This window comes from Onychostoma macrolepis, chromosome 15 (assembly GCF_012432095.1).
Source record: "Onychostoma macrolepis isolate SWU-2019 chromosome 15, ASM1243209v1, whole genome shotgun sequence".
NCBI lineage: Eukaryota > Metazoa > Chordata > Actinopteri > Cypriniformes > Cyprinidae > Onychostoma > Onychostoma macrolepis.
In genome coordinates this window covers 5,093,191-5,110,705 of record NC_081169.1, presented here as the reverse complement: position 1 = coordinate 5,110,705, position 17,515 = coordinate 5,093,191, and the positions used below count along the sequence as shown (strand labels likewise).

Genomic DNA, 17,515 nt, shown 5'->3' with positions numbered 1-17,515 from the left:
AAATATTATGGCAACATCAAAAATGCCTATACTGCCAAACCTAAGCCACCCTTAGCAAATTCTGATCACAATACCATCCAATTAATTCCAATTTATAAGATTGTGCTCAAGCAAAACAAACCACAGACCAAAACATTGGCCATGTGGTCAGGAAACAGTATAGAAACACTGAAAGGATGTTTCGCTTGCACTGATTGGAGCATCTTCCACAGTACAAACACAGATGATGCTACGGAGTCAATAACTAGCTAAAGCGTATCCTTTTTGTGTAGATAATGTGGTGCCAAAAAAAAAAGACATTATTGTGTACTCTAATAATAAGCTATACATAACAAAGGAAGTGAAGACGTGCATTAACAGGAAAAAAGCTGCTTTCAGGAACTGTGACCGGTTGCAACTAAAAACTGTACAACAATAGCTCAACCAGCTGCTTTGGGTAGCCCGAAGGCGGGAAAAAAAAGACATTATTAAGGAAAGCTTTGCCACATCAAACTCTAAAAGACTGTGGAATTCAGTGAAAGCTATAAGGTTTGAAAAGGAGGACCACACTCGGAAGTATAACAATTCGATGGGGTCCATCCTATGTGATCCGGAGTACAAACCTTGTGTTGAAAAACGTGGTACAGTCTGTTTTTAGACAGGTGTGTACCAAAAAGTCTTTCAAAAAAGTTTTTCAACAATCTATAGGTACACATCATGTCCCCAGCCTGTGGAAAAAAAATCCGTCATCACACCTGTTCCAAAGAAATCATGTTCAATGAACAATAATGATTACAGACCAATAGCATTAACATCTGTTGTAATTAAATTCTGGTTTCCCTGCTTAGAGCTGATATTGCCCCACAGCAGGATCCTCTACAGTGTGCTTACAAGCACAGCAAAGTTACTGATGATACTGTTAACAGTATTGTGCATCTGATCTTAAAACATTTAGAGGATAGAAAAGTCTACGCACATTTGCTGCTGTAGATTTTACCTCTGCTTTTAACACTTCTCAATCTCACCTCATGATTCAGAAAATGAGTCAGATGAAGGTTAACCCTTTCCTGATTAAATGGTATCATTCTTCCATAACCAGCCATACTCTGGTTGTGAAAATCAATTACACCCTCTCAGAACCAAAAATAATGCACACAGGTGCTCCTCGTGGTTGTGTGAGCTCGCATGTGCTTTTTACACACTATACTAATGACTGTATAAGCTCACACATGGGATATTGAACAGTGGTGTGATGCCAATAAATTGATTTTAAGGTTAACAGATTTCAAACAAACACACATTTAGTTAACAAAATGAAACAATACACATTTTAATGCTCAAAAAGTGTGCACATTGAGAGAAATAAACAGCAGATGTTCATGTTAACAACTTCTTTAACCTGAGCAAATGCTGCTAATACACATACTGAATAGTTAATAAAAACAAAACTATGCATGTTTTAGGCTAATGCTAGTGAATAAAGGAAATGATCCACCCGCATCCTCTGCTCAATAACGGTGCTTTGATCAGCTGTGATCTGCATCTCAGGCCAATGATGTCACTTCCAGGGAGGCACTCCCAGGCCTGTTTTACATGCCCCAGTCCCTTGACTCCACCCCATGTCAAAACAGTGCCAGAAAATGAGACGCACAGAAATGTGAAGTGCAAAGAGAAAAATGGTATTTCGAGCTCACACTTGACTGAAACGCAAAATAAAAGCAGTGTTGCAAATTAATTAGTAGATACCCTGCAAACATTTCCTTGCGGGGCCCATGCTGGCTTTTTGCGGGCACAGTGGGCTAGGGCCAACCTACACCAAACCTACATAGGCCCAATGTGGGCTTGCCCAGGCAATGCCCACAGCTTTGGGCTCACTGCAGGCCCTCTGTGAGCAGGCCACACTAGCGGACTGCCCACGTTAATCCCATGATGGCCCAGTGTGGGTCAGCCTGTTTAGGCCCAGAGTAACTTTTGTATCCTTTGGGCCCATGCAGGTTTTGTGTAGGCAGTCCTGTAATGCAACTAGGGGAATACAAACAACATTGACTAGCCATTCTTTAGCCACTCAATTGAACTGGAATGGCTCAAACCAAAAGAGACCTTCTCAGAACCTGTTGTTTCATATAGGCTGAGAAACCTCAAATCTGGCTCACGAGATCCACTTTCCTGTTTAGTTTAGTTTAGATAGAGTTTAGTTCTAACCTTAATCAAAGACACCTGAGCATGTCTTCAGGATCAATAGAAAATCACAGGTGGGTGAGTTTGATCAAAGTTGGAGCTAAACTCTGCAGGAAAGTGGATCTCACGAGCCATATTTGTGTTGTAACAGACATGAGCCTGTTAACAAGAATTTTGTGGGCAGTTTTCTTCCTTACCACTAGGGGTGCTAGGGTGTTTTAGGGTTCATTAAGTAAAGCCATGTGGGTAGAGGGAGTTAGCAAGTCCAGTCAGGGGCTGTATGTGAAAACTGAAAAATGCTGCCTTCGGAGGATGCATAGTAGGAAGGCATCAAGGCACGTCCGAATCCAAAGTTAGCTTCACTTCCTGTTTCATGAGATACCTTCATCGGATCGATTTTTGAAGGCAGCATATCCTTCGCTGCCTTTGGTATCCCACAATCCTGTGCGTTTCATTCCGTGATGGTTGAGCTAAAAAAAAAAAAAAAAAAAAAGATGGCCTCTGAAAGTTGCGTTCGGTGGTCAGTTTGGGTGTAAACGTATATTTCTGATTAACTTTTTGCACTTTTGATGTTATTTCTAGCGAAAAATCAGTATTATGGTAATTAAATATTTGTTTAATTATCACCAAAACTCATTCTATTTTGTTATAGATCATTAAACCATTATGCTGCCTCAGAAGGCTGTCCGAAATCATTTTCATGAGGTGCCTTTGTGCAAAAATTCTGCCTGCAAAGTCATTGCCTTATAAGGCATTGAGGCAGCTAAGTTTTCGGATGCAGCCAGGGACTTTGGCCCAGCGTGTAAACTGTAGGAGCTGAACATGTAGCGCCAGCTGAAGCTTGGGCTCTGATCCTTTGGGGTGGGTGGGGCATTACAATTTTTTTATTATTTTTTTGACAGCAATACAGATTCATCACCCATAAGCGTAAGATATATAGTAGGTGGCAGTTATACTCCTAAGGAGTGAACGACCATTGAACAAAAAGAAGAAGAGCAAGCAACAGTAGTCACCTGCTGAACACATTGTGATGTGTCCTGGTTGGGAAATGTGTCATTTCAAGCCCAGTCTAAAGGAGTTATTTTTTTTAAAGTGTACATTGCTGATTCTTTCTTCTTTTTTTTGCAGACCATCGTCTGGACTAATTTTGACTGTTCCTGGTTAGGAAGAATCTGGTGTTTGAGAGCTGTGGAGTGTTTTCATTACAAGAGGTTGGATTATTAATTTGCTATCAGCCAACTTCAGCTATGGACAGTGTTTGGACATTGATGTACTACAGCTAAGACTTTCGTAACACATCGACTTTCACATGACGAAATCCTACAATTTTACATTGCTTTGTTTGCTTTCTTTAGTTTTTTTGTACTTTTGTGTATTTACATTTTTGGCTATAAGTAGCTGCATTAACCTGAATTGAATGTTTTCTGTTTTCTTTTTTATTTTATTGGTAACACTTTATTCCGATCGTCCAATTTAGACATTCTACTAACAGTAAGTAACTTTACAACAATATGTCAACTAGCAGTCATTACAGTATTAGTAGACTGTCTGCTTAATATCTTCTAACACTTTATTTTGATGGGTCCACAGCATACAACATACTGACTATGAGAAACTTTGCAAGTATGTCAATTTATTCTACTAACCCTAAACCTACCCTTCTGAGAGTTAGTAGACATGTAGTTGCAAATTAATGAGAATTAGTTGACATGTAGTTGACACGTAGTTCCAAAGTTACTTATAGTTAGTAGAATGTCTAAAGTGGACTATCAAAATAAAGTGTAACCATTGTATTTAATGAATCCATTGATTTGAAATCCCTTTGACTACTGTACATTTTTGACAATACAGACATTAGTTATTTGGTGACTGCATCCATTTCAGATGTATAATAACTGTTCCCCAAAGACTTAAGTTATAATAGCTGAAAAAGTATTTAAAGTGAAACAGATGTATTGTTGTAGATTAATAGTGTGGGCCTAGTGAGGGCTGCCCATGCAGGGCCAGCGCTAAGGGACCAAAGCTTTGCCAATGAGCAATTTCTCATTTCTCATTCCACTGGGGGCTCTTAGGCTAGCTCTAAGTGGGCCCGTAAAGGGCCAGTGCAGGCTTGTTTGCAGCAGGGTATGGCCATGGAAAATATGTATTGCAAAATTATTGCTTTTGTTCTGTTTCATTTATACTTTGCAATTTTTTATTTTTTTATTTTTGTTTGCAAAACTTTTTTTTCATCATGTAACAAATTAATGTTTGACTAATGGCTACTGAATCTAGTTTTGCAATCACAGGAATACATACATTTTGAAATATTTCTAAATAAAAACCCTACTAAAAACTAAAATGTTAAAATATTAAAATAGAAAAGCATTTTAAATTATACAAATATTTCAAAATATTACAGCATTTTTACTACATTTGTCATTAAATAAATGCAGCTTTAGTGAATAAGAGACTTCTTTCAAAAACAATTTAAAAAATCTAACCGACACCAAACTTTACAGTAATGTACAGTAAGTGTGTGACATTGTGACAGAAAGCTCTTTAACCAAACAATGTCAGCTTCTGTGTCCTCAGCAAGCTCTCTCCATGAAAGTGTCTGTCTATTCAGTGTTGTTTGTCTCAGAGCCAGTGCACAATCCTCATTATATGGTGGCCAAATCCCCTTGGTGCCCTCAAGAGGACGGTTCTGCCAACTCCACCACCTCTGGTGCCTTGGTGCGCAGCAGTTTCTAGCAAGATAATGTCTCAGTGTATGCCCAGAGACATTGCAGCACCGGGAGACCCGCATCCTCCAAGGAGGTTGTTGGAAGAGCCAATTTGGTTGTTGCCTGCCTGTCATCCACTTCAGGGTGCCAAGCTGAATTCTCTAAATACACCAGAGACCAGTCTCAAGAGACTATAGTCCCTAAGTAGACTATGCTAAATGTGACTCAGTGGGTCCTGAATAGCCATGAGGAAAACCATCTTTAGAGTCAGAAACAGGCGCTGACTCTGGTGGTTCACAATGGGGTCCCAACCAGACCCCTTGGGCACTAAGGCCAAGTCAAGTCAATTCACCTTTATTTATATAGTGCTTTTAACAATACAGATTGTGTCAAAGCACTTAAGAGTATCAAATTGGAGGATAGAGTGTCAGTAATGTATAATGATAAGATTAACCCTCTGGGGTCGACAAACGCGTATACGCGTTTTGAGGCAGATTTTTCTGATAAGGCCGAAATGAGCTTGAATTACTCTGCCATTTTTGATCGTACAGATAAGAGCAATACACCATTCGAATCTGTAAGGGGTCTACTTTTATTTGTATACACTCATAATGACAACTAAACTTTGTGCTTTTGAAGAATAAAGAAAACAAACAGGGTGCGCTCTCTGTCTTCTCCGTCTCCGCGAACTGCTTTTTGAAACGTCACTAAAATGAACTGTAACTCAGCAAATACTTCACACAGAGACATGAGAAATATATCTATAGAAAGCTTGACATGTCTACTCTCAAATGAAGTAAGTCTTACCGAAAACAAATATTCTGTGATGAAGTAATCCGTATGAAACCAAGGACATGTCCAGTTTTTCCGTTTGGTCTCATTATCTCTAATTAGGTCACGCCCATGCACTGCTCGCGCTATTGTTATTACAAATCTCCACGTGAGACACGAGGTATGTAAACGCCCACACCACCGTAAACAAAGCAGCAACGCGTTCAGCTCAGATACTTTTCAGTTTTGGAAGAACACGCTGTGAGGAATAAGCCTTGTATTTACCTCAGAATCGCGCTGAGAGGAAAAAGAACAGTAAACGCGCAAAAACACAGTTTGAATTTGGCAGTTATGTGACGTCACCGAACATTCTAAATCCCATATGTGTGGCCGTACTCCCAGGGGCACGGAAATAAAAATCCCATATGTGGGACCATACAATTCAAAATGTTAAGTCCGAAGCTCATAGACACCACCAAAGACTGGGTTTCCTCCTTTGTGATGCTTTGCCAGGCCTTTACTGCAGCTGACATCAGTTGTTGTTTCTTTGTGGGTCTTTCTGCCTTTAGTTTTGTATTCAGCAAGTGAAATCTATGCTCAATCAGGTTGAGATCAGGAGATTGACTTGGCCATTGCAGAATAATCCACTTTTTTTACCTTCAAAAACTCCTGGGTTGCTTATGCTGTATGTTTTGCGTCATTTGGGCCGTCCAATCAACTTTGCTGCAATTGGCTGAATCTGGGCAGACAGTATATCCCTACACACTACAGAATTCATCCAGCTGCTTATGTCTTCTGTCACGTCATCAGTAAACACCAGTAACCCAGTGCCACTGAGAGCCAATGCATGCTCATGCTATCACATGCTCCACCATGTTTCACAGATGATCTTGTATGCTTTGGATCATGAGCTGTCCCAAGCCTTCTCTATAATTTTTTCTTCCCGTCATTCTGGTAGAGGTTGATTTTAATTTCAGCTGTCCAAAGAATGCTTTTTCAGAAGCGGTCTGGCTTTTTAAAAATATTTTTGGCAAAGTCTAATCAGGCCTTGTTTGCACCCTGTGGTGACACCTCTGTCTTCTCTTGATTTTAGACTTTCACAGTGACACGCCTACCTCCTGGAGAGTGTCTTGTCTTGGCTGGATGTTGTGAAAATGTTTTTCTTTACCATGGAGTGGATCCTCCAATCATCCACCACTGTTGTCCTCCATGGACGTCCATGCCTTTTTATGTTGCTGAGCTCACCAGTGCCTGAATTTTCCTATCTCTCTGATGAATTTGTTTTGTTTTTGAAGCCTAACAATTGTCTGTTTCACCTGCATTGAGACCTTTGACTGCATGATGTGGGTTCACAGCAACAGCTTCCAAATGCAAATGGCACACTTAGAATAAACTCCAGACCTTTTACCTGCTTGATTGATGTAAAAATAATGAAGGAATAGCCCTGTCCATGAAATGTCTTTTGAGTCACTGTCCAACTACTTATGGTCCCTTGAAAAAGGGGGAGGTACATATTAAAAAGATGTAATTCCTTAATCTTTCCTCCAATTGTGAGTCTCTGTACAATCGAGTCGATAGTATTGCCATAAAATAAATGTCCCTAACTCCATTTGTGACAGAAACAACAACAAAAAATAATAATAATAAAAAAAAAAACCTTAGGAGAAAGGCTGTGTAACAGGGCGAACGAGCCATGCGGGTCCATTTGCAAGCTTTATTAGACAGAGACGTGGTCAAAAACACAGGCAGGGTCGAAACACCAGCAAACAGATATGGCACGGGCAAAACACAAGAACAGTCCAGTGAACCCAGTGACGGGGTCGATCGGCGGCGAACATGATCCAGGGAGAAAAACAAAGAAAGATAATCCAGGTACACGATAACAGTCCAGATCGGGGCAAACAGAGTCCAAATGACAAGACGAGAGAGAGATATCCAAGGCAGGCTATAGACTTCTGGGCAGGCAGAGAACAGACCAGAAACGAGATGCACAGGCTAGAAACAAGACACAAATGACTCAGGCAATAAACAGGAAAAATTAGACTTAGACTCAGAAAACACGGAATGGCTCCGTAATGTAGCTATCACTAAGAGAGCGATAAATGCTAAACAATACTCGGCAGTTTGAGAAGGACCTGAGTGGGTGTAATATAGTGTGTGTGATTGGTTACAGCTGTGTGCAATCAGTGCAATGGATGATGGGAAATGACTGTTGCAGAGTGACGTGCAACAGTCTGCGTGGTGTGAGAGTCAATATGATGGAAGGGCGACCTCTGGTGGTAATTGGGCGGAAGTCCATGAACCGGATTCATGACAGATTGCATGAAACAAGTAGAAGCAAGTGGGTGAGTCACGCAGAAGAGGATATAAGGAACTGCCATATCAATCTCAATCAAGCAAGGTCTATTACTATGGACCGTAAAGCCTGGAAAAGCGTTGTGCAGCAAATCAGAAATCCTATGGCACTCACAGCAGCGTACTGGTTAAATGATCAACCACATCCAGCTGCCAGCCAGGGAGCAAAGAAAGGATATACTGGAGACACGCCACTAATTAGGTATAATCTTACTCTGCAATAAACCTCATCCCTGGATCTATAATCTGCATGAATGATGCAGACCCTACTTCCCCCCCAAAGGGGAGCTTTAAGCATTTCTACCCACCACGGAGAGAAACTTCTACAGGTTAGGAATGACATGAGCATGACTAAGTTATAATAGAGTTTTAATTGTTCGTCAAACTAAATATAAAGCATTGATTGACTGATTGATTCACTGATTCCTTCTGTCTGTGAACTTGAGTCTGGCTCTGCTCTGAAAGACAAGGGCCATGATAACAATCATGATATAAGTGAGAATCTTGTGTTGAAGTAGATTCTCATGTTGCCAATTAGGATTTTAAAAACAGCATGAAATAATGCAAAATACTACTGCACAGAATTATCCAGACGAATTAGGCCAATCAGAGTGCAATATAATTTTGTTCCAATAGGACAAACAAAGGAATCCTGTGCAAGGCCTCTTTCGTGAACACTGTCTGAGCTTGCAGAAAAACACAGCAAAAAAAGGTAAATTTAACATATTGTTCTTCTGAGTTATATTGTTATATAATAATTTGTGTTTTGTTTAAATACTGTTTTTTTTCTTCTTTTTTTTAAACATATACACATACGTGACTAATTTGTGCAGAAGCAGATAAAAAAAAAAGAAAAACTATGTAAAGCTGTATATAAATATGTATTATGTTTGAGTTTTAAGCCTATTGTAGCAAGTCCTAAATTTCCTCTGCTAGCTGACCTCTTTTTTTACTAGTAACTGAATTGTGCACTGTATTGTTAGTCAGATTAAATCAGATAGTGAAGAAAGTGTGCGCTAACAACATAACAGAAAATATTAAAGTTTTTTTTTTTTTTTTTTAAGAATTGTATCATATACTACAAATTTCATATTGTATGCAGTGTTGGAACTAATGGATTGGCAGGAATATAATTGACAATAACGATTTAAATAGATAATTTCTCTAAATCTATTTGTGAGCATACACTGTAAAAAGTGATCCACTATATTTACTCAATAAAATTGTGTCAACAGATTACAAGCAATATTATTAATTAAATTCAACACATAAAAATTAATTAGAATTAATCAAATGAGATGATTACAAATTAACCATTCAAAATGAGTAAAATAGCACAAAAAAATTAAGTAAAATTTAAACAAAAATATTGGTTTCTTTGGACAAAAAACACTATGCTAATGATACTATGTTATTCATGTCAGGCCAGTAGTTGGCGATCAAGAAACACTGCGTAAAAACATAATTTGCATGACGTCACCTTTTCACAAATTCATGTTTTTGTTGTTTACATGGAGATGATACAGGCATCTTGTTCAAAAGCTTGTGTTTCCAGGCCCCAAAAACAGTTATTGAAGACACCTGATGTTAACAAACAGAATAACTGAAGGAGAAAATCTGAATTTTTAGGTTACCATTACGGTGGTCAATGTTTGCTTTAGTTGGGCTCTTGACCCTTGACTCTTTTAACATTAGATATTGTTTGGCTGCTGTTACAGAGTTAAACAACAGTTAAGACAAGCCAAGAGAAAAGGTGATCGGGTGGTGTTGGTTATGTTTTGACATCATCATCTGACCTGAATCTCTCAGTTGGATTTACCGTATAGATTTCTGCCATCCTATGATTGTACAGTGTAATATCTGGAATTTTCAACATAAACAGATTTTTAAAAGCTCTCCTGGTCAAATAATAAAAAAGTCTTTTATCTAGGCACACAGACATCAAGTATCAGCGTGAGAACCTCAACAATGGTGACCATCAAATGTTGCAGTGCATTCTGGGTGCCACCAATCAAAACTCATCAATAGCTCCCATCATGCATTGCATATTTTTAGTAGTTTGTTTTGTGACGTTCAGAGTTGATCTGTTTATCACCGTTGTTGAGATTCATACTCTGATTCTTGATGTCAGAGTGTGCCTAAAAGAACAACTTTTAAGAAACCCTTTGGATTATACTGAAAATTTCAGATCTTATACTGTAGAATTACAGGACTGCTGTAATCAAAGTAAATCTAACTCAGAGATTCAGGGCAAATGATGATGACAATACATAATCAACAACACCAGACCACCTTTTCATTAGGCTTGTCTAACTGTTGTTTAACTCTGTAACAGCAGCCAAACAATATCTAATGTTAAAAGAGTCAAGGGTCAAGAGCCCAACTAAAGCAAACATTGACCACCGTAATGGTAATCTAAAAATTCAGATTTTCTCCTTCAGTTATTCTGTTTGTTAACATCAGGTGTCTTCAATAACTGTTTTTGGGGCCTGGAAACACAAACTTTTGAACAAGATGCCTGTATCATCTCCATGTAAACAACAAAACATGAATTTGTGAAAAGGTGACGTCATGTGCATGCAAATTATGTTTTTGCAGTGTTTCTTGATCGCCAACTACTGGCCTGACATGAATAACATAGTATCATTAGCATAGTGTTTTTTGTCCAAAGAAACCAATATTTTTGTTTAAATTTTACTTAATTTTTTTGTGCTATTTTACTCATTTTGAATGGTTAATTTGTAATCATCTCATTTGATTAATTCTAATTAATTTTTATGTGTTGAATTTAATTAATAATATTGCTTGTAATCTGTTGACACAATTTTATTGAGTAAATATAGTGGATTACTCAATTTTATTGAGTAAATATAGTGGATCACTTTTTACAGTGTAGATGGATAGTTATTTTGACTTAGGAGAAAAAAAGCCTTTAGAGAGCTTGTTAAAACTGTTTTCAGCGTTTGTGGTCAAGGCAATTAGCATGAGACCAGAGTCCATATATAACAAACCAAATCAAACCTTAACAAAACACTGCAGGAAACATGCCTACAGAGAACATGGTAAGATTTCATGTAATGGTCTTATAACTACAAAAAGCAATGTATGCTACTTTTAGATGATTTGATATTTGCATTATTATTATTATTATTATTATTATTATTATTATTTCATCTACAGGCTTCCTAATTAAAGACAATGAGCATTGAAATTAACACATCCTTCTATGTCTAATTAGCTTTCCAATAACTACATAATAGCTACATATCATTCCAGATGCAGCCACAGCTGGAGAATGAGTCCAGTGTCCTAGTATTTACACTCTCCGGTCTCAATGAAACAATGGAAAACAGATATATGTTTTTTTCTTTCACTGCACTGTTTTATCCCTTGATGGTCTTTTGTAATGTAACAGTAATTTTTACTATAATCTCACATGAGAAACTTCACGAGCCGATGTATCTGTTTATCTGTAATTTATGTGTAAATGGACTTTTTGGCACCGCTGGATTCTACCCTAAATTCATGTATGATTTATTATCATATGATCATGTGATTTCTTATGTTGGATGTATGATTCAGATATTTGTCATTTATTCATCTGCTTTATGTGACTTTTCAACATTAACAGTGATGGCATATGATAGGTATGTGGCAATATGCAGACCACTGGAGTATCATTCAGTAATGAATAGTCAGAGAGTTCTTCAATGTATCCTTTTCTGCTGGCTGACTCCATTTTTGTGCATGTCTGTTCTAATTATATTAATTGCTAGACTCACTTTATGTGGCTCTACTATCGAAAAGTTATACTGTGAGATTTGGGCAGTTGCAAAACTTTCATGTTTTTCTACAACATTAAATAATGTGTTTGGGTACATTGTTATTCTTGCATACTTTGGACATGCAGTATTGATATTTTGTTCATACATTCACTTGATTAAAAAATGCAGGAAGTCAATAGAGAGCAGAAACAAATTCATACAAACATGTGTACCACATTTGCTCTCACTGATCAATGTGACTACTGCATTGTTATTTGATGTACTTTACAGTCGTTATGGCTCAAAGAATTTGCCACAAGGTGTGCGTAATTTTATGGCCCTGGAATTCTTACTCATGCCACCAATTTTAAATCCCCTTATTTATGGTCTAAATTTGAAAACAGTACGTCAGCAAGTTATTAGACTGTTTTTCAAAAAACAAGTGGGAATCTCTGAGTGAACGACCTTATCATTTTGTATTCCAGAATGATTGTCACCATTTTTTAAGAAGATTTATTTTGATTTTACCATGATTAATGGCTTTTCTTAGGTATGAAATGAAGTAGAAGACCTATGAAAAACAACACAAGGGTGTTTGGAACAAGAACAAAGTTTTTAATTTTGGGTGAAATTTTATTGCATTCAGGTGCACTCAGTCAATGTTTGTTAATGTCAAATACAACAGCTCTTATTTAATTCATATTTGCAATTCTTAAAAAAAAAAAAAAAAAAAAACTCTGTGTTTGAGTTTTAATAGAAATGTGTGTTGATAACAGAAAAAGAACTGCCATCTTTGGAAAAAAAAATATTACAGTACACTAGCATAATGCTCAGTCCATGTGCTTTGCTTTGCATATGGTCATTTTCCTATTCACTACCATATTGTCAAGTTATCGAACATCAGCTATGAATACAACAATATAATCATATATTCCTGAGACACGGATACAAACAGGAGTGGCAAAGACACCAGTTCCAGGGGCATGTTTCTAAAGCAATGCCCCAAGACCCTGTTACTAGTTCTGAAGTGATGTTCTGAATTACTAATGACTGCTTGGGGGCAGGATACTTAAAACAGTGCCATAAGAAAGTAGTTCTACATGCAAATGAAATTCATTATTAAACAAATACATGTAAAAATAAATAAATAAAAATTATGACTAGTGAGGACATTTTATGTGGCCAATTCATGTTTCTATTTAAATCTAGTGTTTTGCACAGATTTTTAGATGTTTAGAGCCCTGGGGTTGGGTTAGGCGACCGAACAGGGATCTCCAACCCTGCTCCTGAAGAGCTACCATCCTGCAGACTTCAGTTCCAACCCTGCTCCAACACACCTGCCTGTAAATGTCAAGTAGGCTAAGCCTGAACACCTTGGGTGTTTCTCAAACGGAAGGCTGCATCCTACAAAGGTTGCATATCTCGGCTGCCACGTCATCAAACGTCGTTGAAGGCCATCTCAATCGGGAAGATCCTTGGAAGACAGCCTTCGTTTCGCGTCCTTCTTTCAGCTGAATTTGAAGGATGCATGGGATGTATCCTCCACGACCTTCAATCACCCAGAATGCTTTGTACCCATTCCATTTAATGAAAATAAACTGACGAAAAACGAGTCAGTACTGAGCTTGTCTGAATTTATTATGAAATCTAAGACAAAAATAATGTTTTCGGACATGAAAGGATAGATGTTATCTTTTGTTTTGGTGTAAATTACTTACTTAAACGCTAAACTGCCAATAATTTATGCCACAGGGAGATCATAGATGGCGGTTTTTCATTGTATTGCATTAATAGAAAGCCAAATAATATAAAGATTAGTAATACAAAGGTTTTTTTCCAAAACTAAGTTTTATTAGTGTTTTTGTGCCGTGACGGTGAGGGTGGGAACATATGTGACGTAGCCACGCGCACTTACTAGAGCATCTCATTCTAGCGTTTATATGCCGATGAGGAGTCTAGCCTACAAGACTCTGAAGGACTGAACTAGGAAGGATGCAGCCTCGGTAGGATCCAGCCTTCCGTTTGAGAAACACCCCTTGATTAGCTGGTTCAGGAGTTCTTGATTGGGGTTGGAGCCGAAATCTGCAGGATAGTAGCAGGGTTGGAGAGCCCTGCATTAGGAAATCTCATTAACCTGATATAATAAAAATGGTAGTCAATGAGATGTCATCACTAATATAGTGAAGCATACATGAGTATTTGTGTCACAAAGGTGTTGAATGTAGGTCTATCCACGGTCCAGTAGAAGGACATTGGAAACAATGTGTAACAACTTCAGCCATGATATTCCTGTCTTTTCTTACATCAAATTTTGAGCAAAGTTCTATTAAAAATATACTTTTGCATTATATATAATATTCCATTTGCCATACTCTAGTGTGCTCTTTGTGTGTTCTGTCTCACAATGGTTAGTTAACAATAAATGATTCATCCAGTAATAAAGAACTTGTCATGATCATTCTATTGCGAAACGAAAAAAGGAAACCCTGCTATACTTAGGAACCAAAAGCTTGTGCCAGCATTGTGGGTCTGGTGCTAATTAGAGGTTGGCCAATTGATCGGCTGATTTTTGGCATTTTTTAATTAATCGGCATCAGCCGATTGTGCTGCAAATTAGGCCGATTTATAGGCAGGCGCATCTGCGGGCAGCTAAGCCTGTTGCGGAACCATTGCAGTCTGTCAGTCATATAATGCCAGTCAATGGTACCCACGGCTTCGAGAAAAAAAAAAAAAAAAACTTACACAGACAAAACCAAATTAAACCCTATGGTTTGTGACAATATACTGAGGTCTTTAGACACAAAACGATCGCTCTGTGCAAGAAACTGAATAGTATTTATGTCGTGTTTTTACCTCTGATCCACCACCCGCTCAAACTGTCCTGAGCTCATTCACACAACAGCCAGCACGTGACGCCTCTTATTCTACTTGCTTTGCACCGGATCGCAAACTTATAAGTGCATTACCGCCACCTATCTCTCAAATGGACCATTGACACTCTATCTACAACCTCAATTAGGAGTGTCAATGGTCCATTTGAGAGATATGTGAGAGATATTAACATTGTTGTTGTTTTTTTTCTCTCAAAGCCTTGGGTACCTTTGACTGACATTATATGACTCACAGACTGCAACTGTTTGAGTTAAAAAATCTTTGTTTGTGTTCTACTGAAGAAACAAATTCACCTACATCTTGGATGTCCTTGAGGTAAGCAGATAAACATCAAATTTTCATTTTTAGGTGAACTATCCCTTTTACTTTCCTCATGAAATGTGTTTGTGGGTCCGACAATAGCCACCACAATGTCATCTCTCGTGGCCAGTGCACTCAGCAGTTATGAGCAGCAGGCTGTGTAATATGTGTGAAATCTTTTATTTTTGTTATCACAATGGCCATTTGACTTATAGTGTCCAGTGTTTCCCATATATTGATTTATTTGTGGCGGCTCGTCACAATATCAAAACTAACCACCACAAATAGATTATAAGGCTTATACTTCCTTGAATAAACTAAGCACTGCACATTTCAAAATTAAAATGCATGTTTTTACATGAATGTATCTTTGAAAAGAAACTGCATCTTCAGAAAAGCTTTGATGTCATTTTCATTTAGTCTTTCCTGTAATAATGCCTGATAAAGTAGCGTTTGTGAGCGAAGCACTTATTTGATTAAAGCCATTACCGGGGAAACCGCTATATCTCCAGTTCCCAAAGCACCTCCTGCTGGCAGAGAATGAATTTGCATTTGCAAGTCTGTGGGAAACACTTGTGTCTGTCAGCAAACATAAACAAAAAGCATCCTTCAGAACTGTTTTGAGAAGCTGCTTAAGTTTTGAGCCATGTAGTATTACTCTAAATTGGGCTACTACTACTATTACTATCTTGTACCCTGCAATAATAATTTACTCAAACTCACTTTTATGAGATGAATGAAAAAAAAAAAAAAGAAAATCAGCCAAACATATCGGCCCAGATAATCGCCATCATATATCGGCCATCGGCTGATTTCTAAATATCGGCATCGGCCAGTGAAAAACCCATATCGGTCAGCCTCTAGTGCTAATGCCTGCCATTGGGATGTGGCAGATATGCCTGCTGCTGGAAACTGAAGGATGGGGCCTGCACTGCTGACCTGACTGCTAGTCATTCTCCTCCCTTTTATTTGGACAAGCAGAAATATAAGAGACAATATTGCAAAGTTTTTGTGAAAAAGTCCTTGCTGCTGGTATCTATATGTGAAGAGCTTTTTTCCAAAACGCGATAAACGCCAAATTTAAAAAAAAAAGAGTTCGTCATGCCATTTTGCTGTGTACTGAACCTATTCACTGCTCCATCAATGTTTCATGCCAAATCGCTATATTTCCTTGTTTAAAATGTACTGCAAGATGCAGTTCCTTTCCAAACCGCTATAAGCGCCGAACCTGTTTTTAGCCTAAATGCGATATGTCGACTGGACAAAGAAAATCACAAAAAACAACAAAAAAAGAAGGTTCGTCATTCAGGTGGCGCGTTAATACCCACTGTGGGATGTCAACACAAGGCTGGTGCAAACCGATTTCTGTCAGGTCGAGAAGCTGTCACCGGACAACCTGATGATGAATTTCAACAAGTTTTATGAAATACCAAACAATGTTGACCAGGACAGGGCCATACTTCATCTCCTGGACATAAGGCGAGTGAAAAGGCAGCGTCTGAGTTCCTGATGTCATATGTTGCATGTTGTCTTGTTTTTTTTGACATAAAGACATAAAAGACATATGACATTAAAGACATAAACCAACATTTAAAAAAAAAAAGGATGGACTTGTAGCGTTTTGAAAAAAAAAAAAAAACTTTGAATTTATAATCGACAATATTGTTGTTTCATTTAACAATCATTGTTTAACATGTTCAGACTGAGCCAACAGACAATTTTAACAGGATAAATTGAATATTAACAAAATGTATGGGTCTAGGTAAAAAAAAAAAGTCATTTTCATGAAAACTTTTTATATAGCTCCAATAAAGGTTTTGATGGTATTGGTTGAATTTATGTATGTAGGCAGGTATTAATTAATCTTGTTGTATTGTGTATTGAGAATTGTATTTTGTCATTTCTTTGTTGTTGTTGTTTTTTCTTTTTTGACTGCGGTTACTTTGGTTTATTTATTGTTGTTGTTGTTATTATTATTATTATTATTTTGGGTATATTGTGTTAGGTCATGTGACCTTTTGCTCACATGTATAAATAGACGCATATCAGTTGTTCATTTGTCTGATGAAGAGCCTGTGTGCTCGAAACGTTACACCTTATGTGAATTTTTTTATAAATAAATTTTTCTTTGATACTTTTGGAGCTTAGGTGTTGCCGACTTTGCATTTTCAATATGCTTCTACATGAAAACTATTAAAATGGATTTATAGAGTTTTGGAAAAGAGCTCTTCATGTATAGTTGATATATAACATGTCCATGCACATTTTTATCCAAGAATCGGAATTTTTTTTTTTGAGCTCATAAAACTTACATACATAATAATTATTAAAAAAATTAAAAATTAAATATTTTAAATAGTTTAATACTGTGTAGTAAAAACTAAGAGTAAAAGTCATGGAAATAATGCTGTCCAACATGTAATGTAGATATCTTTATGTAACAATGTTACAGCAGTAATATATTTCAGAGAACAACTGCACAGTAAAACCTCCAGTGTTAAATCAACACTCCCAGTGTATATATAATCCACACTCAGAGTGTTAAAAAAGTAACACTGAAGCAGTGTTAAA

The 17,515-nt window shown here is 37.5% G+C and overlaps 1 protein-coding gene across 2 annotated transcripts; it reads left to right on the top strand.

Annotated features, from left to right (window-relative positions):
• Positions 1–8,622: 8,622 nt before the first annotated feature.
• Positions 8,623–12,212, top strand: LOC131520653 (olfactory receptor 52L1-like). 2 transcript variants are annotated; one of them, XM_058745058.1, is made up of 2 exons: positions 8,623–8,700; positions 11,265–12,212. In XM_058745058.1, the coding sequence occupies exon 2, from the start codon at positions 11,265–11,267 to the stop codon at positions 12,210–12,212; it is 948 nt and encodes a 315-aa protein (XP_058601041.1). In that variant the 5' UTR covers positions 8,623–8,700. The 2 variants fall into 2 exon arrangements, with proteins under 2 accessions (XP_058601041.1, XP_058601042.1); XM_058745059.1 differs by lacking the exon at positions 8,623–8,700 and adding an exon at positions 11,033–11,050.
• Positions 12,213–17,515: the final 5,303 nt, after the last annotated feature.